Below are 24585 nucleotides of genomic sequence, written 5' to 3'. Positions count from 1 at the left end.
ACCTCCTTGCTTTCGTATGGGTTTTTTCATTATAGATCAAGGTTTTGTGGATTTAGGATATTTAATTACTAGATAGAGAAAAGGTGTCACAATAAAAGCTTTTTCATTCGTTTAAAACAACTTGTACTTTTCAGGATCTCTTAATGTTAAAAAGTAAATTGTTCATCTTTTTAAATTTTGAGTGGCCAGATCATTCACTATTGCCCAAGTTTCTGGAGCTACAAGAAGGCTATGATCCACAACTTGTACTTTTAAGTTTTAGTCAGTTCATAATATACCCTAAGTGATACAATTACCACCTGTTATATACAGTGCAGCTTTTCAAAAGAGGGGTTTTTTTAATAAACAATTTAAACAATTATAAACTTTATAAACAATTCATTGTGGAAATAGATTATAACTGGACTGTCTATACAGGGTGGGGCAAAAGTAGGTTTATAGTTGTTTGTATGGAAAATAATAATAATATAAGAATAAACTCTGGGGTAGTCACAATTGTAAACCTACTTTTGCCTACTCTGTATTCTAGTAACTGCTTAAAAGAATGAGTATTATTTCTAAGGAAATACCAAAAAGAAGCACTAACTTAGTCTGCAAAAAAATCATGATTACTTCATATAGTTTCATAAGAATTAAATAGTAATATGGATTCAAAACTACAATACTTGATTTCACATTTTTAAGTTAAAAAAATTTAATGGGATGGAAAAACAGTAGCTTATCTTAGAAGCATTATAAACTTGTCTAAATACCCTTTTCAAAGCTCTGATGTGAAGCTTGGATCCTGTTAGGCAGGCTTTTCTGTGGGCGTATTAATTCACATTCCACCTGTCAGAGTACCTATAGGTAAAAACATTAAACCACACCCTCTGTTCTGACCTTTTCCTCAGGAGACACTGACTAGAATCCCTTGGTTCAGTGTGAGAGGCTATTTGAATAGCTCAGTTCAGAAGAGGTTTTTACTGTTGAATTGAGTGAAGCTGCAAGAACAAGGGAAATAATATTGCATCTACATTGCTCAAGACTGCTACTGTGGAGATTTAAAACTTGACCTTCCCTGCCAGGTTCAGCTTGAAAGGGTTTCTTATTTCGACAGACATATTTGATACTGAAAGCAGTTTTATTGCTCAGCCAACTAGATATTTATATTTTTTATTCTTCCATTTTTAGAGGATTTAGTTAATTACTATAGGTAAAAAGGTGTTTCCTTGCTTTCACTTTTGTTTTTTATTGTTTTTCTTTTTTTTTTGATGAAAACTGAAAGATCTAGTTCTTGTTTTTTGTATTTTTTAGATTTTGTGGGGTTTTTCTTTTGTTCAGCTTTTTATGAATCAGTTTTATAATTTGTACTGGATCGTGCTAACAAGTTGTTTTCTTACTGGTCTGGTATATCTTGATAAACTTAAAAAGGATTTTTAATGGAATGGAAAATTGATAAAGTAAATGAGGAAAATTGGCAGCTGCATCTCCTAGAATGGATTCTTACAGGACCTATTTGGCAACTGTCAAACTCAGTGGCTCATGGTTGGAAGAACAAGATGAAGACATTTATGAGGTTGAATCTCGTGTGCCTTTACCACATCCATTTCCTCTGTGTGAACGTTTGGATGAAAGTAACTCAGTGATTATTAATACTTCTATTTTTCATTTTATTCACAAAAGAAATGGGCACATTTTAAAGCTTATTTCTAAAATTTCACTGCCTAGCCCTCCTTATTCAGTAAGTATAAATTTTTTTTGTTTTTTTTATACTTTTAGTTTTTACTTAATTTAAATACATTTTCTTTTTAAAAAACACAGTGTATAATGAGAAATGAAGTTTAAGTGTTTTTAGGGGTAAATGGAATAGTGTCTTGTTTTGTTGTTTGGTGTGTTACTACTACTCATTCATCCTGGATGTATTGAAGGGCTGCGTTTTGGTCTCAGAGTCCCAACTTGACTAAATTTTTAATTCCAGAAAGTAGAATAAGATAATATTACGTTCTTCCATGCCAGACAAGCTGTTTAAAAAGATCCTACTTGTCCTAAAGACTCTTGCTTTTATATGTTCATGATGTCAATCCTGAGTAAAAATGGAATGAATATATTTGAGGAAATAGGCATCGTGAAACCTAAAATAGCTAAGCGAATTGTCACTGAGCCAATTAGGAAATGTTTACAATCATACGGCATATTGGCTGTTGTTCCAGACAAGGAAAAAGGAGACCCGGATTCTAATTTTAATTTTCTGGCTAATTCCTTAAAGAACTTATTTTCAGTGTTTTTAATATGCCAACTAATCCTGTGAGGAAATAACTTTTTTTTGCTTTTCATGTGAAATGTATTTTTGTAAACATTGTTCAGGATACAAGTATTTAACATAGGTTGGTATTTCAGGATCATTTGACTGAAATATGTTGTGAATGATTTACTACAAGTTATTCAGTATAACTACTCAGTAAAAGTTACTCAGCACTTTTTATGACTTTAATGGCTTTAACTATAATATACTAGCTAATATTTAACGAGCCAGATGGTTTTCAGAACAGTTTTGTTACTGCCCCTGAAACTTTTATATTAAAGTGACAGAATATTTCCTGATGCTTTCTACATACTTTTAATAAAATGATAGGTTTCTTAAAATATTTGAAAATGTTGAATATGAAAATTTTATATATTTAATATTTAGTAAAGATTAGGCATTATATAGGTATTAAAAGTAAATCATACTTCAACTGGGTTAAAAAGATTTTTTTTTAATATAAAGTGTTTAGATGAATATTGGAAGGGAATTTCTTATTCCAGTGAAGTGCAGACACTGTCTGCTGTGATGACGAAATTTATTGGCTGAATTTTTTTACTGTATTTGATTCTTGCAATTTTTTGTTTTGTTCTGGAAAATGAAGTTATTCCTTGTGGTTTTGTGGCAAACATTTAAATGCACTTTGAGGCTGACTTAGGTCCTGTCAAGAAGTAGAATATAGAAGCAAAGACTTAATTTTCTTATCTAAAAATATTTTTGTAGTAAGTGCTCTGTTGTACTTGTACAGTAAATTTGAAAAAGGAAAAAGACTCAAAATCTTTTTAGTTAGAGCTTTGAACTCTTAGTGAGTTCATGCATTTACTAGGCAAGTAGTTTATAATGTACAGAAAAAAGTAACATATATATAGAAATAATTGATACATTTTTAAAATATAGGCTGTGGCTATAAATTCAGGAGTGTAGTTATAAAAATCAGTTCATACTTTATGATAATATTTCTTTATAATAAAAGTTAATTATATTATTTATCCACAGTTAAAGGAAAAGACTCTTTTGCCAGTCTAAAGTAAAAATATATAATTTTATCTATATTGTGGTAATATTTTAAGAAATACTTTTATTTAAAATGTATGCTTAATTTTCCATTATGAATCTTAAATAGAATAACTGCTTAGTAGATATACTAGAAATTAATTTAGAGTGGCCATAAAAAGCTTTATTTAGTTACTGTAAAACCGGTTTGCTGTAGCAGATACCACTCAGATATGAAGAGCAGGGGTCTTTAAAAATAAAATATTCTTAAATATTATAATTTTATAATACATTATTGATATCTGACTATAAATCAGAAATTACTACATATGATTCATATCTTAAGCTTAAAGCATAGTAATATTTTTTAATATACTAGTACTTTATATATAAATTTACAAATTCTTATGATGCTGTGAGTCTGTTATAAATGTATATGGTGATTGCTATAAAAAAAATTTTAATGGTGTTAATTATCTAGGACTAAGTACTCACTTTGAGCTCAGTATTTTTTCCCATGTAGTTGTTTCAATAAAAACAGATAGCAGTCAGCAGCCCTGAAAACTAAGCCAGAGACAGTGCTTTTCTGTAATTTCATGCAGCTGGTAACAATGATCACTGTTTTTTGAGAGCTTAGGCCTTGAGTCTGTACAATACTTGAGTATCATATTGTTGTCTTAATTGTTTTCTAATGTAATCAGTATGTGCCGGTGACAGCATTTTAAGGAGGCTTGTGTTTATGGATAATGCTTCTGTGTTCTAAGGTTTTGAAAATAAACTGAATATTCATATAGAGTCTTGTAGATATTTCACAAATGGATAGAAATACATGGTTTCATTTAAAACATGGGTAATAAACATAATTTCATTTTGTTTAGCCCTGTGATTTTGTTCATTGATATCATTGTATTAATCACATCAGTTCCTCAAAGTGTGCAGGAGGAGTCACAGTTAATAAATAAGTGTAAATATAAAAGAAATCGTTTATCATAGAATACATAGTTAAGTAAAATTCTTTAACAAATACAAAAAGAACCTATGTCTTACTAATTTTTATATCCCCTTTATACAGTAGAAAACAGATCTGGTGATATAAAGTGGTTTATTTCCAAGAGAAGCAATTTCTTTTTTTTCTTTTTTGCTTACTAAAACTAGAATACATCTTTTATGGAAAGTTGTACACAGCTAATCTGCTTGTCTGCTGACTTACACCTCTAATAATGTTAGCATGTACTAGAAATATTGAATGACTACAGTTCAACAGTATGCCTTTATTTTTACTTTTTAAAAAATTTGGAAGCTTTAATGGGAAATGACACTGGTATTCCTAACACTGTCTTCCTTTATGTATACTTTCCCTCCTTGTTTAGCTCGAACACGCAAAAGTTACACAGACAGAGTTGATGCGTGAGTCATTTAGACAGAAACAAGAAGCGACGGAGTCCTTTAAGTGCCAAGAGGAGCTGCGAGAGCGCCTTGTGGAGGAGTCCAGGGCCAGAGAACAGCTGGCTGTGGAGCTCAGTAAGGCTGAGGGTGAGCAACTTGCCATTGGCAACTGAGGGTAGGGAGATTTCAACTCTAAATATAGAGATTTTAATGCAAGCCAGGTTTGGAAACCACTAATCTACTCTAACGAAGAATGAACATTGAAAGTAGTTGTAATTTGTCTTTAAATTACTCCCAAGTGATTTTTTAAAACTATGTATATTTTTAATTATAGAAAGTACTTAATAGAATTATAGAAAGTATAAAAAATTTTAGAAGTGGATGATGGTAGGTTGTTACCATAATCCCACCATCCTAAAACAGCTCTTGTAATCTAAAGATGAAGAAACTGAAGCTAAGAGGCATTAGTAATTTCTGAGGGTCGCCCATATACATGATGATGCCAGGCATTAAGCCTGTAAAGTCCCATGCTGTTTACATTGTACGGTACTGTTGTGGGTGTTGTCCTTCCAGAATCACTTAAAATATCAACTTTCTCTGGTATATTTAACATGTGATTCAGTTCACAAGCATCTGATTTATATTAAGCTTCCCAGGAACCTATCTATTTATATCTGTTTAATAAAGCGAGTTAATCCCACATAATGTGATATGTTAGCATAGCAAAGTAATAGAAAGTTCAGAGGAATTGCATATTTAGACATAATGGTTAACAAGAAAAATAATGCATTGAGCATACTATAGTTGTTAGCAGCAGCAGCAAATTCATGCAGGACTTTTAATAGCTTGGAATGATTTACTTTGCTAGCAGTAACCCCTTTCCTTGTTTATATAAAACCTAATGGTACAATTTGAAGTAAATAATAATCCCAGTCCCTGTTAATTTTATCTTATAGGTGTCATTGATGGCTATGCAGATGAAAAAACTTTTTTTGAAAGGCAGATTCAGGAAAAAGCTGATATAATAGATCGCCTTGAGCAGGAGTTGTTATGTGCAAGTAATAGATTACAAGAATTAGAGGCAGAGCAACAGCAGATCCAAGAAGAGAGAGAATTACTGTCCAGGCAGCAGGAGGCTATGAAAGCAGAGGCGGGCCCTGTGGAACAGCGTATGTATTTTTAGACTTTGTATGAAACAGTCCTTAAAAGTTCAAGGTGGGCTTTTTCCCCCTTTCAGTGCTATTATTTATGTATTTCATATAGGGATTAAAAAAGTTACAAGAAAATCTACCTTATTGGTAAATGTCTTATTAGCCAACTATGTATAATCAGGATTTTTTTCTTTTTCTTTTGACAAACTTTAACAGGAAAAGTTAATTCTTCATTTTTCTTTAAACCTCTGTCTCAAGAGAAAGCTGCATATAATGAGGCAGGATATTTTTTTAAATTGTGTAAGCTTTAGTTCTTGTAATAGCAGATAGGCAGCAAAAATATATACTAGGGTTAAATAACTAAGACACTGATCTGGCACAAAACCCAGCAGGTGGGGGCTGGGCTTTGGCCTGCAGGAGAATAGCTTGAGAAGCTCAATGGCTGTTCAAAGCCGACTGACATCTAGTATAATCTGAGTAGGAGTTCAAAGAATATATGAGTTTGCCAATAACCTTTAATCTTTCCTTCCTAATTCCTATTAGGTACTGTGTTGAAGTAAAGTGTGTTTAGTCATAAAAACATACATGTCAGTTTTTGTAATAATGGAACTGTAAAGCCATCTTTCATATCCTCTCACTTTTATAGTTCACAGGCTGTGGGAATTGTGTGTGGTTTTACCATTTGAATCTTATCAGTTTAGAAATACAACATACATTTTTTGTAATGTATGTAATTTGTTTCCAGCTAATTCAGATTTGTTCAACACAGGTTTGGAGTTGGAATTTTTAATGTGGAAAGTATATGGGTCATGTATGTAAAATATTCAAGAAGCACTGGTACATCTCAAAATATTACTGGTGGTAATATTCAGTAGTTTCAACTTTTACTTAAATTCTTTAGTGTGTGTATATTATCCTATTTAGGAAACAGAAGACATGTAAATTACATTTCTGTTGTGTATGTCTTTGTTTTTGTTTTGTTTTTTCTATTCTTATAGGACTAGTAGATGCTGCAGTCGATGCAGCACCTGGATCAGGTGTGTTCATACGATTGCATGGCCCGCCTTTGGGTGACCCTTGGACTTTTCTTCCAACTAGCATAGCTCTGATTGTGCGGTTGTGTTTTATACTAACCTTTCTCTTTAACAAAACCTTTCTTACAGTAAAAATACATATTTATATTTGAAATCAACAACTAAGATTCGTAGTGCCCATCATCTTATATCTGTTTTTCCAGTGCTTAATATCATTTAGATTTTTTGTTATAAAATTTGGTTTATTAAACATTTTTACTTTAACAAATATATTAAACTCTTACAGACTAACTTTTCACAGTGCTGTTTCTAAATCAGGAAATATATAACATGATGGTATCAACGGAAGCAGTGAAATTTCATAAGAAGACTTTCTAGTTGATTTACTTTTATATTAACATCTAAATCAGTATTGTTTTAAAAGAAATGCTACTTCCGATATTCCTAGTCCCGAGTACAGTGTTAGCAGACCAGTTAGTATAAAAACTCTAGGGTTTTGTTTCTCCTATTTTCTGTATTAGTGGATTGTTTTACTTTACCATGTATACTTTATTGTTGTATGATTAATATTAATGATAATAGCTAACAGTTACATAGTGTTTACAACACCCTAGGCACTATCCTGTACATATATTAACTTATTTGATCCCGCAGTAACTTTTGGAGATCGGTTAGTATTACTATTCCCAGTTTACGTATAAGGAAAACAAAGCATATCATGTTCCATGTCACATAGTAGATAAGTGGCAGAGCTAGGATTTGAACCCACAGTCTCTGCTCTAAAGCACTACACCACACTGCCTTTTTTGCTTGTCAGTTTCCCTTGCTACATACACATGTGAGTACAAGACTAACTCAGGAATATGGATCTAATAAGGCATAATACTAACAGGAAATTCTGATTGCAGTTGTATTTTCCTGTAACTCTTACTTGCCTTGGTTAAAGATTCACAATATTTGATCTTCTTATGTATTGTGTATGCATATAAAAGTGACTTTATGAATTTAGAATGAATTGATTTTTGCCTGAGGTGAGTTACTCCTATACTTGAATTTAATTAGACTTTGTTCTTTTCCTTAAAGTAAAAATGGGGTGGTTTTTGTTTTGGGGGGTTTTTTTTGGCCATTTGCTGTGCTGTTTTCACAAAAAGTACTGTTTTCAGTGATAGGACATTTTTTTTGACAATTCTGTATAATTTTATTGTCTACTAAGATGGAATGTTATTTTGTCATTTTCATAAGATTTTTTTTCTACATGTGTTTGAAATAAAACTGATCTTTATATCATTAGGTAAAATTTAAACATAGTTATGGGTGATTTCACTGTCATAATGTCACTGTGATTTAACAGTATATTTTTGCATTTCAAACAGAATTACTACAGGAGACAGAAAAACTAATGAAGGAAAAACTAGAAGTACAGTGTCAAGCTGAAAAAGTACGTGATGACCTTCAAAAACAAGTGAAAGCTTTAGAAATAGATGTTGAGGAACAAGTCAGTAGGTTTATAGAGCTGGAACAAGAAAAAAATGCTGAACTAATGGATTTAAGACAGCAAAACCAAGCACTGGAAAAGCAGTTAGAAAAAATGAGAAAATTTTTAGATGTAAGTATTCTCAACTTAAATATTAATTTTTGTCAGTGGAATGTTGCCTGTTGCTATTCTAGGTTATGAGTTTTAAATTATGAAAAGAGTCATGAATTCTGTATTTTCATCTATATGTATCTTTACTAATTAATTGAAATGATGAATTATTTCAATTAAAATTACAATAATTATTAGAATCAACAGTCAGAATTAAAAACAGTATAGGCAGATTATGAAGAGCCCTACCAGTTAGCCTTTCCAGATTCATAGTTAAGAAGTTATCCTAGTATTTCCTTTAACCAGTAGCCCTAGCAGGTGAGGATCTAACAGCAAATTAGCTGCCATTGTTTCACCCACAAAAGATACACATACAGGTAACAATGTTCCTGTTTCCAGGGGACTGGAACTGTTAGCATGCTGTCATTACTTCCTTCCAAAAAGATGTCACATGTCTAATTTCATGTTGATTTTCTTCTTTGGGGTTTCATTTAAGCCTGAAGTTCTCTTCGCAGATCAGAGAATCAGATCCTTACACATTATGTAATTTTAGGTGTAAAACCTAGATTAGGGTAAAAGAAATTGATTTACTAACCAATTTCTTCCATTTGTTTTGTTTAATAATTAACAGTATAATTCCTCCTTTGTTCAAAAAAAGTAAATTCACTTTAGAGAGAATTTAACATTACTCTAATAAAAAAGAAATATGCTTCAAATAATATTTAAATGCTTAAATTTTTGTTGAAGAGCCCATGTAGGCTACATACCTTGCAAAAAATGTTATCTTTTTAAACCTTTTGGCTTGGAGTATTCTGTCATCATCTGTTGTTTGTCTTCAAACAAAACTGTACCTATCACCAAAGGAATGTGAGGGAAACAATTTCCTCGATAAATATTGTTTCTTCAATTACCATTATTCTTAAATTTCAGGAGCAAGCCATTGACAGAGAACATGAGAGAGATGTATTCCAACAGGAAATACAGAAACTGGAACAGCAGCTTAAGGTTGTACCTCGATTCCAGCCTGTCAACGAGCATCAAACAAGAGAGGTAAGAACTTTACGGATATTGTCTGCTTTACAGTAATTTATATGTTGTCTGTAAGATAAAATGCCTATCATGAAAAACTTAAAGGAATTGCCTCTAGTGTATGTAAATCTTCAAAAATAGGAAATTAAATATTACTTCCACGTGAGAAAGTTTTTAAAATTCTAAATTGTTTGTATTGACATTTGGAATCATTTCTACTTAACACTTATCTTCTAGCATTTCCCAAATAAATAAACTTCCTTACTCATTTTTCTATTCCTCATGCCCAACAAAACTGATCAAAAAAGTCATCTATATTCATTCACTCTTTACTCCCCCATCTCCCATTCTTTTCCCCATGCACTCCAGTAACGTTTCTAACCTCTGTCTCAGTGGCATTTCTTATCCTCTCCTCTGTTGAAACTGTTCTGTGGTTACCGACAGCCTCATGGCTGTGTCTAGTACTCATTCCTCTGTCTTTATCGTACAAGAGCTTTCAGAGGCATTCATTACAGCCTGCTTCTTGAAACACTCCCTTCTTTTGGCTTCTGTGGCACACCTACTTCTTTCTCTAGTCTCTGTTTTTTGACCCAAAATAAATGTTAGAGTACCCCAAGTCTTAGTGTTGGGCCCCCTTTTCTTCTGTATTTATGTTCTCTTCTAGGGAGTTATATATAAATGACTCCACATTTGTATCTCCAGCCCTGGCATCTCGGTTGAGCCCCAGGCTTGAATACTCAGCTGCCCACTCTACATCTCCACTTAGGTGTCTCAAAGTTAACATGTTCAGAAGAAAGCTCCTGATGCCTGCCTGGCCCCCACCAAGAAAGACAAGAATAAAACATGTTCCTTCATTTCAGTAACAATGCCATCTTCACCTTCCTCATTGCTTCACCTTCCTCCTTGCTGAGACCTAGACTTTGTTCTTGATGCCATTCTTTTTCTCACCCCTGCTTCTAATCTGTTGGTGAGTCAGGTTTCACTGCATTTTCCTATTCTTTTCACTTTCATTCATCTCTTGCTTAGAAAATTTTGGAGCGTCCTTGCTACTCTTTCTTGCCTCTACTTTTCCACCTACACTGTGTATTTTCTCCTCATATAAAAACATAACCAGAATTTTCTGTTTACCAAATGAATGCTACATGAATGAGGGAAGATTCATTGTATAAATTGTTAAAATGGCTTATCATGATTATAAAGAGATTGTGCTTGGGGTTAGACCATCCCAGTTTGAATCATGTCTCTGCCCTTTTCGGGTGTGTGACAATGGCTAAAGTCACTTTCTAAAACTTTCTAAAACTTACCTACCCATTTCTAAAACAAAGATTGTAATAGAATCCATCTCACAGAGGTATTGGCCTGGTATCTAATGAACACTTAAATTTAACTATTATTTCTGAAAATAATTTTTATTTTTTAAAAAATTTATAGTATATAGCCCTGACTGGTTTAGCTCAGTGGATTGAGCGCGAGCTGTGAACCAAAAGGTCACCGATTGGATTTCTAGTCAGGGAACATGTCTGGGTTGCAGGCCAGGTCCCCTGTGGGGACGTGCGAGAGGCAACCATACATTGATATTTCTCTCCCTCTCTTTCTCCTTCCCTTCCCCTCTCTCTAAAAAAATAAATAAGTAAAATCTATAAAAAAATTATACCACATAATTTCTATGCAGTTTATTGGATTTTATTTCTCTTAAAAGCATTACATAGTATAAAATGGCTATAAACTCAGTAAAATGTTATCTATATTTCTATTGAATAAAAGTAATCTGATATAGTGCAGCATTATCTACTAGAACAGTGGAAAAGGGGACTTCCGGCAAGATGGAGGAATAGGTGGACGCACCGTACCTCCTCGCACAACCAAGAATAGAACAACAATAATTTACAAATATAATTTCACTCAGAACTGTCAGAGGATTTATCTGAATGGAAGTCGGACAGCCAATAAGTTGAAGTAGACCCGTACATCCAGACTGGTAGGGGACGACGAGCCGGGAGGGCGCGGGGCTGGCGAGGGTTGGCGGCGCGCGGAGGTCAGGGGAAATTTGGCGCAAAATCAGCATGACAGCCATCGGGGCGCAAGAACGCAGCAGTGATCCCTGAGTATGCAAGCTGCGGCTGGCGGACCCAGTGAGGCGGCGATTGTGGACCAGGGCTGAGCTCGCAGCCCAGGATCCCAGGGAAGTGTCTGAGCCCAGGAGAACCGAACTGCCGCCATTGTTCCTACCCGTCCCTGATCCCACCCCCGCCCCCACATATAATGTCACAATCTAGCGACTGGGGTGCCCAGCCCCGGTGCACAACTAAGGCTCCGCCCCCCACTGTAACAAGAGCGACCAGACCGGAAAATAAATAAATAAATAAATAAATAAATAAATAAATAAATAAATAAATAGGAGAGACAGGGAAAGACAAGACATGTTTCCAGCAGAACAGATCAGTCCCCGAGGACTCATCCTTTTGAGCAACCAAGAAATAGCCAACCTATCAGATGCACACTTCAAAACACTGATGATCAGAAAGCTCACGGAATTGGTTGACTTTGGGCGCAATTTAGATGAAAGGATGCAGGTTACCATAAAAGAGATGCAGGAAGATACGCGGAGGAGAGCCAATAGTGAAAGGAAGGAATCTGAGTCTCAAAACAATACAGTGGACCAGAAGGAAGATAGAATCAACCAAGCAGGAAAGCATGATGAAATAAAAATTCAAAAAATCGAGGAAAAACTTAAGAGCATCCAGGACACGTTTAAACGTTCCAACATCCGAATTATAGGGGTACCAGAAGGGGAGGAGGAACAAGTGCAAACGTTTTTTGAACAAATGATAAAGGAGAACTTCCCCAATCTGGCAAAGGGAACAGTCTTCCAAGAAACCCAAGAAGCTCAGAGAGCCCCAAAGAAGTTGGACCCAAGAAGAAACACACCAAGGCACATCATAATTACATTAGCCAGGGTAAAAACAAAGGAGAGAATCCTAGAAGCAGCAAGAGATAAGGGGACAGTAACCTACAAAGGAGTTCCCATCAGACTGTCAGCTGATTTCTCCAAAGAGACCTTACAGGCAAGAAGGGGCTGGAAAGAAATATCCCAAGTCATGAAAGACAAGGACCTACATCCCAGATTGCTCTATCCAGCAAAGCTCTCATTTAGAATGGAAGGGAAGATAAAGTGCTTTTCAGATAAGGTCAAGTTAAAGGAGTTCATCATCACCAAGCCCTTATTTTATGAAATGCTAAAGGGACTTATCTAAGGAAAGAAGATAAAGAAAAGACATGTATAGTAAAAGGACAGCAAACTCACAATTATTAACAACCACACCTAAAGCAAAACCAAAAGAAACTAAGTAAACAACTAGAACAGGAACAGAACCACAGAAATGGAGGGCACATGGAGGGCTAGCAGCAGGGGGGGTGGGAGGAGGAGAGGGGGGAAAAGGTATAGAGAATAAGTAGCATAGAATGTAGGTTGAAAATAGATAGGGGGAGGGCAAGAATAGTATGGGAAATGTAGAAGCTAAAGAACTCACAAGAATGACACATGGACATGAACTAAAGGGGGGGAACGTGGGTGGGAGAGGGCGTACAGGGTGGAGGGCAGTGAAGGGGGAAATGGGACAACTGTAATAGCATAATCAATAAAATGTATTAAAAAATGAAAAAAAAATAAATGGAAAAAAATGAGTGGGTCAAGGGGAGGAGAGTGGGTGGAGGTGAAAGAGGGTACAGGGGATAAATGGTAATGGAAAATAAATAAATTTAAAAAAGAAAAAAGAAAAAAAAACAGTGGAAAAGTTATCAACCTCCATGGAGTTTGTAGTTATTGGCCTTATTTCTAACAAACATATTCTCAGCTTTTGAAAAAATGCTCTGGATGATAGAGGTGTAGGTACATACACTTTGCCTCCTCACACAATGCAAAGAAGGCCAACAACCAATTTTAAAACAAAAAATAACCAGAACTGCCAGAAAATCAAATTGCATGGAAGTCCAACAACCAAGGAGTTAAAGAAGAAACACTCATCCAGACCGGTAGGAGGGGCAGAGATGGGCAGCAAGGTGGTGGCTGGCAGAGCAGGCATTCCCACATGTACATGCGGGTAAACCAAGAGGAACAACTGGGGAACAAGACACCGCACAATCCAGGGTTCCAGCACGGGGAATAAAGTCTCAAAACCTCTGACTGAAAAAAACCTGTAGGGGTTGAGGCAGCAGGCAAAACTCCCAGCCTCACAGGAGAGTTCTTTGGAGAGACCCACAGGGTCCTAAAATGTACACAAAATCACCCACCCGGGAATCAGCACCAAAAGGGCCCAATTTGCTTGTGGGTAGTAGGGGACGTGACTGAAAGCTGACCAAGAGTCGCGCAAGCAGCATTGTTCCCTCTCGGACCCCTCTCCCACATACAGCTCCACAATGCTGCCACATGGGTTGCCCTGCCCTGGCAAATACCTAAGACATAGCCCTTTACTATGTAGCCCTTTACTGTGTAGACAAAAAAAAAAATAATAATATGGTCCAAATGAAAGAACAAGATCAGAGCTCCAGAAAAAAATACAACTAAGCAATGAAGAGATAACCAGCCTATTAGATGCACAATTCAAAACACTGGTAATCAGGATGCTCACAGAAATGGTGGAATATGGTCATAAAATAGAGGAAAAAGGGAAATAAAGCGAAATGCACAGGGAACCAACAGTGAAGGGAAGGAAACTGGGACTCAGATCAACAGTTTGGAACAGAAGGAAGAAATAAACATTCAACCTGAACAGAATGCAGAAAGAATAATTCAGAATAACTAGGAGAGGCTTAGGAACCTCTGGGACAACTTTAAACGATCCAACATCCAAATCATAGGGGTACCAGAAAAAGAAGAGGAAGAGCAAGAAATTGAAAACTTATTTGAAAACATAATGAAGGAGAATTTCCCTAACCTGGCAAAGGAAAAAGACTTCCAGAAAGTCCAAGAAGCTCAGAGAGTCCCAAAAAAGTTGGACCCAAGGAGGCACACACCCAGGCACATCATAACCCAGGATTACAGATAAGGAGAGAATCCTAAAAGCAGCAAGAGAAAAGGAAGGAGTTACCTACAAAGGAGTTCCCTTAAGACTGTCAGCTGATTTCTCAAAAGAAACCTTACAGGCAAGAATGGGCTGGAAAGAAGTATTCAAAGTGATGAAAGGCAAGGACCTACATTCTACATCTGTCCAGCAAAGCCATCATTTAGAATGGAAGGGCAAATAAAGTGTTTCCCAGATAAGGTCAAGTTAAAGGAGTTCATCATCACCAAACCCTTATTATATGAAATGTTAAAGGGGCTTATCTAAGAAAAAGAAGATAAAAAATACCAACAGCAAAATGACAACTCACAGCTATCAACAACTCAACTTAAAAAAAAAAATGAACTAAGCAAAAACTAGAACAGAAACAGATTCACAGAAATAGAGATCACATGGAGGGTTATCTGCAGGGAGAGGGAGGAGGGAGAATGGGGGAAAAGGTACAGAGAGTAAGTAGCTTAAATGGTGGGTACAAAATAGACGGGGAGGGTAAGAATAGTAGGGGAAATGGAGAAGCTAAAGAACTTAAATGTATGACACATGAACATGAACTAAGGTGGGGGAATGATTTTGGGAGTGGGGGTACAGGGCGGATGGGAATGTAGAGGAGAAAAAAATGGGACAACTGTAAGCATAATTATAAAATATATTTTAAAAAATATAATTATATAGTTAATACAATTAAACCATGAAATCATAAAGGAACATAGAAATATATAATCTGTGCTGCTAGGTTGCTGGAAACATTTTTTAACTTCTGTTATCACTGTCAATATCTATATCATGCTCTAATATTTCATATGGATTTTACTAATGGAATTGGGAACACAGTCAGGTGGCAGAGCAAGAAAACTTCCTTATGAGTAAAATACTTTGGCATAGTTTGTTCACTTCTCCATAGGAGAGGAGATTTTGCTTATCCTTCGATGGCCTGAATTATATGCATCCCTTCTGAGATAAAAAGCTAATTTATATGATTAGCATTTTACATGTGCCCTGAAAATTTATAGATATGAACAAACAAGGGATAGCAGCAAAAGCACACAATTTTCCTTTAAAATAATTGTGAAAGAAATGATTAAAATAGAGTTGGATTCCCTATGTTTGGTAAAGAGTACAAATTTAATAATGATTTCAACAGTTTAGCAAAATCTTTCATTTTCTGCCATAAATACATAATTTCAAAACCTAGTTTGGTATTTGGCTCAATTACCTCTCACTGTCAGTTATGGAACTTTTGGAACTTGGACAACTATGCAGAAATAAACAACAATGGAAATTTTATACTTCATTTAGAGAAAACCTTAGAATACTCATCTCGGAGGAGATGATGTTAAATAAGACAGTATCTCAGCTATAGGATAGTGAAGAAAAGTAAAAAAATATGCATGGTCAAAGCCATCTATAATAAGGATCTCGAGAGAGAATGCACAAACTGGAAATTCAGGAGTGATAGAAAAAACGGTAGTCACACACAAAAAAAGAAAAAATACTCTTTATTAAAAATCGAAAAGATATTTAAGCTCTAGAATTTGCCAGCACTTCCTGTTACTTGCTTTCTTATATTTAAGAAATGTGACCTGCTTCATTTATGAAACTTTAAGAAACAAAGAAGGATGTATGTGTATATTTGATTTTCTCCAGGAACATTGTGATCCATTGGTTCTCTCCTTATCTTGCCAGATCCGACTCCCCAGCTTCTGATTTTGTAAAGATTATATGTGTGTTGGGGGGGAGAGGTGGGTGTGTGTGTGGGGGGAGGGGTCTGAAACTGTAATAGTACAGTGTGCCATTTTGCTGTACCTGCTTTGTTGTCTTTTCCCTTGACTTTACTCCAAATCTTAGTCTACCCCGTGGCTCCATTACTGTTGTTCTTGAACTGTAATTAATTATAGGTAAGCTTGTATTTCTCTTAATGTTTTAAGGAATAGGTATCATTTTTAGATAATTTCTTCAGAGTATCTCATTGTGAACTAGGAGAGAATTTCTTTTTGTTTTACTAGCACATATTTTTTTTAGTAACAGGCTTTCTCTCTTCACTTGATTAGAACTAATTTTATAAGTGTTTTATTAAATCTCCCTGTATCCTTCTGTCACAGAACCATTTACTTGAATGGACCTACATATCAGGGTCACTTAGGGAAACTTGCAAGATTCACAGATCCTTCTCCCACCCCACTTTCTTATCCCTGTCCTGGGCTGCAGGAATGTGTAGGCTGAAAAACCTTTGCAAGCCATTATGTTAAAGCTCCCCCATCCTCTACCATCCCTGTGGTATTTAAAGCCACTGTATTAGTATGCATCAATTGTATCCATTGTGGGAAGGAAAATAGAATCCATGAAAGAATTTCTTAGGTCATCTGATCTGACATAAGATTCTAAGTTGGTACTATGTAAACTTGTCACCTTCATTAGGTTTTAGTGTGGTTATGCCATTAGAGCTTATCATTCAGCTTTATTTAAAAATTCATTTTTTTCTCCTTTTTGCTGGAGAAAGTAGTCTTAAGAGAAAGAATTTTTTTAATGTATTTTATTGATTATGCTATTACAGTTGTCCCATTTCCCCTCTTCACTCCCCTCCACCCTGTACCCCCCTCCCACTCACGTTCCCTCCCTTTAGTTCATGTCCATGTGTCATTCTTGTGAGTTCTTTAGCTTCTACATTTCCCATACTATTCTTGCCCTCCCCCTATCTATTTTCAACCTACATTCTATGCTACTTATTCTCTATACCTTTTCCCCCCTCTCCTCCTCCCACCCCCCCCTGCTGCTAGCCCTCCATGTGCCCTCCATTTCTGTGGTTCTGTTCCTGTTCTAGTTGTTTACTTAGTTTCTTTTGGTTTTGCTTTAGGCGTGGTTGTTAATAATTGTGAGTTTGCTGTCCTTCTACTATACATGCTTTTTCTTTATCTTCTTTCCTTAGATAAGTCCCTTTAGCATTTCATAAAATAAGGGCTTGGTGATGATGAACTCCTTTAACTTGACCTTATCTGAAAAGCACTTTATCTTCCCTTCCATTCTAAATGAGAGCTTTGCTGGATAGAGCAATCTGGGATGTAGGTCCTTGTCTTTCATGACTTGGGATATTTCTTTCCAGCCCCTTCTTGCCTGTAAGGTCTCTTTGGAGAAATCAGCTGACAGTCTGATGGGAACTCCTTTGTAGGTTACTGTCCCCTTATCTCTTGCTGCTTCTAGGATTCTCTCCTTCGTTTTTACCCTGGCTAATGTAATTATGATGTGCCTTGGTGTGTTTCTTCTTGGGTCCAACTTCTTTGGGGCTCTCTGAGCTTCTTGGGTTTCTTGGAAGACTGTTCCCTTTGCCAGATTGGGGAAGTTCTCCTTTATTATTTGTTTAAATACGTGCTCCATCTGTTGCTTTTCTCCTTCCTGTTCTGGTACCCCTATAATTCGGATGTTGGAACGTTTAAACGTGTCCTGGATGCTCTTAAGCTTTTCCTCGATTTTTTGAATTCTTATTTCATCATGCTTTCCTGCTTGGTTGATTCTATCTTCCTTCTGGTCCACTGTATTGTTTTGAGACTCAGATTCCTTCCTTTCATTATTGGCCCTCCTCCGCGTATCTTCCTGCATCTCTTTTATGGTAACCTGCATCCTTGCATCTAATTTGCACCCAAAATCAACCAATTCCGTGAGCTTTCTGATCACCAGTGTTTTGACTGTGCATCTGATAGGTTGGCTATTTCTTGGTTGCTCAAAAGGATGAGTCCTCAGGGACTGATCTGTTCTGTTGGAAACATGTCTTTTGTCTTTCCCTGTCTCTGGTCGCTCTTGTTACAGTGGGGGGCGGAGCCTTAGGTGTTCACCGGGGCTGGGCACCCCAGTCGCTAGATTGTGACGTTATATGTGGGGCAGGGGGGTGGGATCAGGGACGGGTAGGAACAATGGCGGTAGTTCCGTTTCTCCCAGGCTCAGGCCCTTCCTTGGGATCCTGGGCTGCGAGCTCTGCCCTGGTCCACAATCGCTGCCCCACAGGGTCCGCCAGCCGCAGCTTGCGTGCTCAGGGATCACCGCTGCGTTCTTGTGCCCCGGATGACTGTCGCGCCCATTTCGCGCCAAATTTCCCCCGACCTCCGCGCGCCGCCAACCCGCACCAGCCCCACGCCCTCCCGGCTCGTCGTCCCCTACCAGTCTGGATGTATGGGTCTACTTCAACTTCTTGGTTGTCCAACTTCCATTCAGATAAATCCTGTCAGTTCTGAGTGATATTCTATCTGTAAATTATTGTTGTTCTAATCTTAGTTGTGCGAGGAGTCACGGCGTGTCCACCTATCCTCCATCTTGCCGGAAGTCCTCAGAATTTTTTAAAAATGTTGTTAAAAGCAATATTATTTCTCCTACTAGTGTTGTTTAATTTTATCAACTCAAAACGTCACCATAATCGGAGACAATAGTTACTACTCATGAAAAAATAAGCATGGCATCTAAAAATGCTTTCTGAAATGAGGATAGATGTGTTATTAACTTGCTGAAATTTTTTAAGTTTACAGCTTTTGTTTATTATGTATTTCCAGGTTGAACTGTTAACAAATCACCTGAAAGAAAAGACAGACAAGTGCAGTGAGCTTTTGCTCTCTAAAGAGCAGCTTCAGCGGGATATACAAGAACGGAATGAAGAAATTGAGAAACTGGAATGCAGAGTAAGAGAACTGGAGCAAGCCTTACTCATCAGTACGGACACTTTTCAGAAGGTGCGACATTTTCTTCGGGTTAATTTCGATCGTATGTTCTCATATAAATTACTTACACAAACATCAGTTTCTTTAAATAAAAAATTGCTATTGACTTTTTGATATTGTATAATGTATGTGTATCTTCATGTTTTCATTGACATTATAACCATTTCTGTTTATTTTAGTTCTGAGAAGTCAACATTAGTTAAACCAGAAAACTTAAGTACCCTTTTAACCAACAGTAAGGTTGTGATTGTAAAATAATAGCCAAGTGAAAAAACTGTGGATACCAGTTTAGGCTGGTGTTTTACCCCAGACTAGTAAATAATGAAATCTGTTTTTATTATGTTGCTAAAAACAAAAATGAATGGAAAAAGAAAAGTAAGGTAAGTAAGCTTGGGGTGGGGCAGGTAAGGGGATAGCCCTCATTTTATCTGAGGTGTAATTTTTAAGAATGTCAAACATTCCTGTTTGAATTTGTATAAAATACATTCAAGACTGAATATCTGTAACTTTTTGACTATTCGCTAATGTAGCTTATCTTCTTCTAATTGGAGAAATAGCAATTCTATTTAATCCTAATTAATAAGGATAATCAATATTTAATGTCTGAACTTTTGATAAATTTTTATATATTTAAAGGTAGAGGACCGAAAACAATTTGGAGCTGTAGAAGCTAAAGCAGAATTGTCCTTAGAAGTACAGTTGCAGGCTGAAAGAGATGCCATAGACAGAAAGGAAAAAGAGGTAAAGAGTTTATTTTTAATGACAAAACGTGGTTGAATTATTTTAAATAAGTCACCTTGAAAATATCATTTGAACAGAGTAGACTTTATGATCTAAGACCAAAGTTTAGACTGTTTCTTAGCTCATTGCTTATGTTAATCTTGAAGACCGTGAACATTTGAACAGATCACTGGTGTAAGGAAGAATGTTCCAAGTAGAGGATACAAGTATAAAGGCCTTGATGCAGCAAGGACTTTGAGGACAAAAAGGAGGCCGATTTGGTAGATATGCATTGAATGGAGAAGAGAGTAGGGAGATAGTACTGTTAGTGCAGCAAAGGTAGTATCTCTCTTTTCTGCTGACCTTACTTCCCATGGGCTTTGCATTATTGCTATTTTGCTATTGTTTCTTTTTTAAGAGTTGTATTGCCCTGGGAGAGTATAATGTTGTTCTATAATATACTAAAATTATTCTTGAAACAAAAGATTAATAATAAAGTAATTATATAAAATTCGGTTTTTCTACTATTCCCTTCCCCCACAAAAATTACATTCAAAACAGTAGTAATTTTCACTTTGACCAGTGTGGCTCTGTTAGGTGTTGTTCAGCAGAGTGGAAAGGTCACTGGTTTGATTCCTAGTCAGGGCGCAAGCCTGGCTTGCAGGTTCGGTCCCTGCAGGTTCGGTCCCTGGCTTGGACATGTGTAAGAAACAATTGATGGACGTTTCTCTCCCTCTTTTTCTCCCTCCCATCCCGTCTCTATAGAAGTAAATAAATAAAATCTTTTTTTAAAGCAGTAATTTTCAATTCCTAATTAAATTATAACTTATTTAAACCTTTGTCTATTGTTAGTGTTACTAGTCTTTCTAAAACATATTGTACTCTACATTTTCCTGCTATAGCATATCATAAAATGTTCTAAATTTTTTAAATTTCATTTTTATCTCTCCATATAATTTTCCAGGACACTTAATATATTTAAACAAATATTTATTGAACTGAAACAGTACATAAATGTTAACAGGTGCTTTGAAAAATGTAAGAATGGTTTAGACAGCTAAAACTACAGCTCAGAGAACATGTAGTTCAGAGGAGAAAAAAATCCATCTATAGAAATAACCATTTCTATGAGCAGGATTATTTTCTCACTAACACATAGTACTAATGTTTATCCAAAAGATTGTTGTTTATTTGTGTTTTCGTTTTCTCATGAGAGGCAGGGAACCCTTTGGTATGCAACCACTTCAATATGTTTTGAAAAGAATTAACATTTAAAGATTTACTTCACACTAAATAGTCAAAAAAATTATCTGCTTCCCTAAAAAGATGGACCTCAAAACTGTCTCCCAAAACAATGATAGTTGATTATGGATAGTTGATTTGAGTTTACTAATTTTATATTTTTATTATCATTTGAATTTTATATAACATTACTAACACCCTAATTTCTTGAAGTAAGTACTCAGTAACTGCATACCTTTACTCAGAACCATAGTTGTTTAGAACTGCAAGAGACCTTCGAGAGCCAGCTCCCAGTTTTTACAGGTGACACAGAGCCAGACATGTTTAGTAATTAAAGAGCTAACCTGACAGCTGGCCCTGTTTACTAGTTTTTAATAACAATGACAAGCACAGTATCAGAACACACTCAGCCTGTAACTTGAGTCTAAAAACAGGAACATAAAATTAAAACACGTATCTTTCAGCCTTGGTCAGATAGCTCAGTTGGTTAGTGTCATCCCAACATAGCAAGGTTGTGGGTTTGATTTTCAATCTGGGCACATAAAAGGAACAACCAATGGATGCATAAATAAGTGGAACAACAGATCATTCTATTTTTCTCTCTGTCTCTCTCCTCCCTTCCCTTTCTCTAAAATCAGTAAATTAAAAAATTTTAAACATGTCTTTTAATGAAAACAGCTTAAGCATTCACTCCTGCACTGAGCAAATGATTTCAGGTATCTGCTGGAGTATAAACAAAGATGTCTGTATGTGTCCTATTTGAGATACCTTTAGGCTACTCTTATAGCCTAAATTTGTAAAACTTCATTATAATGTTTAGAAAGCAGAATGAATAGAAAGAGAAGAAAACTTTTAAAAGGTAGGAGTTTCAGGATGATAAGGAGAATGTAAAGAGAAATAGAAGGAAGAATTTCTTTTTTTTTTTAAAGATTTTATTTATTTATTTTTAGAGAGGGAAGGAAGGGAAAAAGAGAGAGAGAGAGAGACATCAATGTGCAGTTGCTGGGGGCTGTGGCCTACAACCCAGGCATGTACGCTGCCTGGGAATTGAACCTGCGACACTTTGGTTCGCAGCCCGCGCTCAATCCACTGAGCTACGCCAGCCAGGGCTAAGAATTTCTTTTTTAAAAAAGATTACTTCAGTAGGTTTTAGCTCTCCATAGAGCTAATGAGATCTAGCTTACAGATGACAAAAATAAAAAATAGTTAACTTTGTATAAGTCTGTGCTAGAAAGTGCTAAGGATTTTAAATGTTCTAAGTTATTAATCTTTATGCTGTCCCTGACCATCGACTACATTGTCATCTCTATTTTACAGATGAGTAAGCTGAGTCTTAAGGAAGGTTAAGTAGCTTGCTCATGGTCACACAGTAAGTGATTGAGCAAGAATTCCTCAAATTTATTTCTCTGATTCTGGAACTCTGTAATGCTGTACTGCAAAAGCATTTGAGCATGTTCTGCCTTGCTGGTGTATAAGTATTAAAGACTGTCATTCAGCATTTACTGAGCTCTTACCACATCTAGACCACCACTGTCTAATTATAAAACAAGCGCCAAATTTCAAGGAATCTACAATTAAGTCAGGAAACAAACACATTTGAAAAAATAAAAATACTTAAAAAGAAAACACAAATGAAGCAAAGTAAGTAATCCAATAGAATCAGCAACTACATAGCTATCCTTTGCTAGCTACCATAATTTTTTTTTATCCTCACCTGAGGACATTTTTTCATTGCTTTTAGAGAGAGACATCAATTGGTTGCTTCCTGCACATGCCCCAACTGGGGACTCAACCCACAACCAAGGTATGTGCCCTAACCGGGGTTCAAACCTGCAACCCTTTGGTTTACAGGATGGCACTCCAACCAACTGAGCCACATGGGCCAGGGCTTGGTAGCTAAATTAAACAAGATTAAAACAGATAGCGTTCTGTTTTTAAACCTTAATAATAATCTAGTTTTGGGTTGTTATAGACTGAGTAATAAGACAACCTGGGACTGAAACTGGAGTCTAGCTAAGTAAAAGGAAAGAATGCCATACAGTGTCATTTCGGGGGATTGAAGTGTCTGTTGTGATACTTCGAGTTTAGCTGTCTATAACAAGAAAGTTAGTGCTTTAGACCAGTGCTTCTCGAACTTTATTGTGCATATGAAACTCCTTGGGATCTTCTTGAAATGAAGACTCTGATTCAGCAGGTCTGGGGTGGGGCTTAAAAATTTATACATCTAACATTTTCCCGGGTGAAGCCAGTTTTGCTGCTCCCAGGACCACACTTTGAAAAGCAAAGCTTTGGATCACGGCTAAGTATTTTACCTTAATCTCTTGTATCAAAAAGAAAATAAATACCATGTGAGGTAGGGCAGCGATTTTGAACTTAAATATCTGTGTCTTGAGACAATACCTTGTCATCAAAAAACAGTTGTAGAAGATAGGGATATGAGTAAATACTATTATATTACATAACCCTGAAGAAGAGACAGTCATCTCAATTTTCAACAAACCTGATAATTATACATGTACAGCTCCTAAATGTATTTAAGGTATGTTTACTGAGTTTTAATACCAGTGTTACAGAAAATAATTTAAATATAAGTCTTAGGCATTAATTATTAGAAGCAGAATAAATGATAGTTGAGAATCTAAGGCTCCAGCCAGTCAAGATGGCAGAGTAGGTAAACACTGTGCTCGCCTCCGCCTATGACCACCCCACAATTACAGCTAAATTACAGAACAGTCAACCTGGGGAACCATCTGAGGACTAGCTGACAGAAAGAAGTTCTGTAACTAAGGATATAAAGAAGTCAAGACTGAGAAACTGCTCTTTCTCTCTTGGGGAAAAAAAAAAGTAAGCCTCCAGAGGGAAACTCCCCAGGTTCAAAAGCTGGCTCCCACGTACTAGCTCGGACCTCAGGACTAGACTCTTCCCTCTCGGTGCCTCCCTTCCTCGTCTCTGAAATGGGGGTAGTCTTAGCAAAGATCTCATGTGTTTGTTACAGAGTTTTTAAGAAATAATACATATAAAGCACCTTATGCAGAGCCTAACAGTAAATTGTCTATAAATGCTGGCTGTAATGACTAGTATCAGTACTGTTTCTGTTAAGGAGGCATTAGGCTAAACTGTTGTGAAGGTCTTTGCCTTGCCAGTGCTGAGATGTGATTCTAATTATACATCTGTGCATAATCATTCTATGCCCCTTTCAGGTTCTAAGGGGAGAAATGATTTATAGACTGCTCTCTGAGCCAGCCACCACTAAAGGCTACTCCCGCATCTTAGGTTGTTTCTAACGCAGCAATTTGATCATCAGGTGAATACACATTTGCAAATCCATTCGTTAAATATTTATAAATAGCTACAAAGCAGTGAGCTAAATAATTGATCCTTCCCTCAAGAAACCCAATTTTTTAAAT

At 36.2% G+C, this 24585-nt stretch overlaps 1 protein-coding gene across 7 annotated transcripts in view; it reads left to right on the top strand.

Moving 5' to 3' along the window:
• The window catches only part of AKAP9 (A-kinase anchoring protein 9), a 169390-nt gene that overhangs the window by 111538 nt on the left and 33267 nt on the right, over positions 1–24585 (top strand). For 4 of the 7 annotated variants that reach the window (XM_045827242.1, XM_045827244.1, XM_045827243.1 and 1 more), the window contains 7 exons: positions 4645–4807; positions 5617–5829; positions 6810–6848; positions 8219–8451; positions 9361–9480; positions 19052–19228; positions 19853–19957. In XM_045827242.1, the coding sequence (XP_045683198.1) occupies positions 4645–4807; positions 5617–5829; positions 6810–6848; positions 8219–8451; positions 9361–9480; positions 19052–19228; positions 19853–19957 (1050 nt within the window). Of the gene's footprint in view, positions 1–926; positions 1721–4644; positions 4808–5616; positions 5830–6809; positions 6849–8218; positions 8452–9360; positions 9481–19051; positions 19229–19852; positions 19958–24585 lie in introns of those variants that run through there. The other 3 variants (XM_045827246.1, XM_045827241.1, XM_045827247.1) reach the window with 2 other exon arrangements.

The sequence above is a fragment of the Phyllostomus hastatus genome, unplaced genomic scaffold (assembly GCF_019186645.2).
Source record: "Phyllostomus hastatus isolate PE091 unplaced genomic scaffold, TTU_PhHast_1.1 phas_scaffold_78, whole genome shotgun sequence".
NCBI lineage: Eukaryota > Metazoa > Chordata > Mammalia > Chiroptera > Phyllostomidae > Phyllostomus > Phyllostomus hastatus.
Note: the sequence above shows the minus strand (reverse complement) of the source record. Positions and strands in the feature narration are given on the sequence as shown.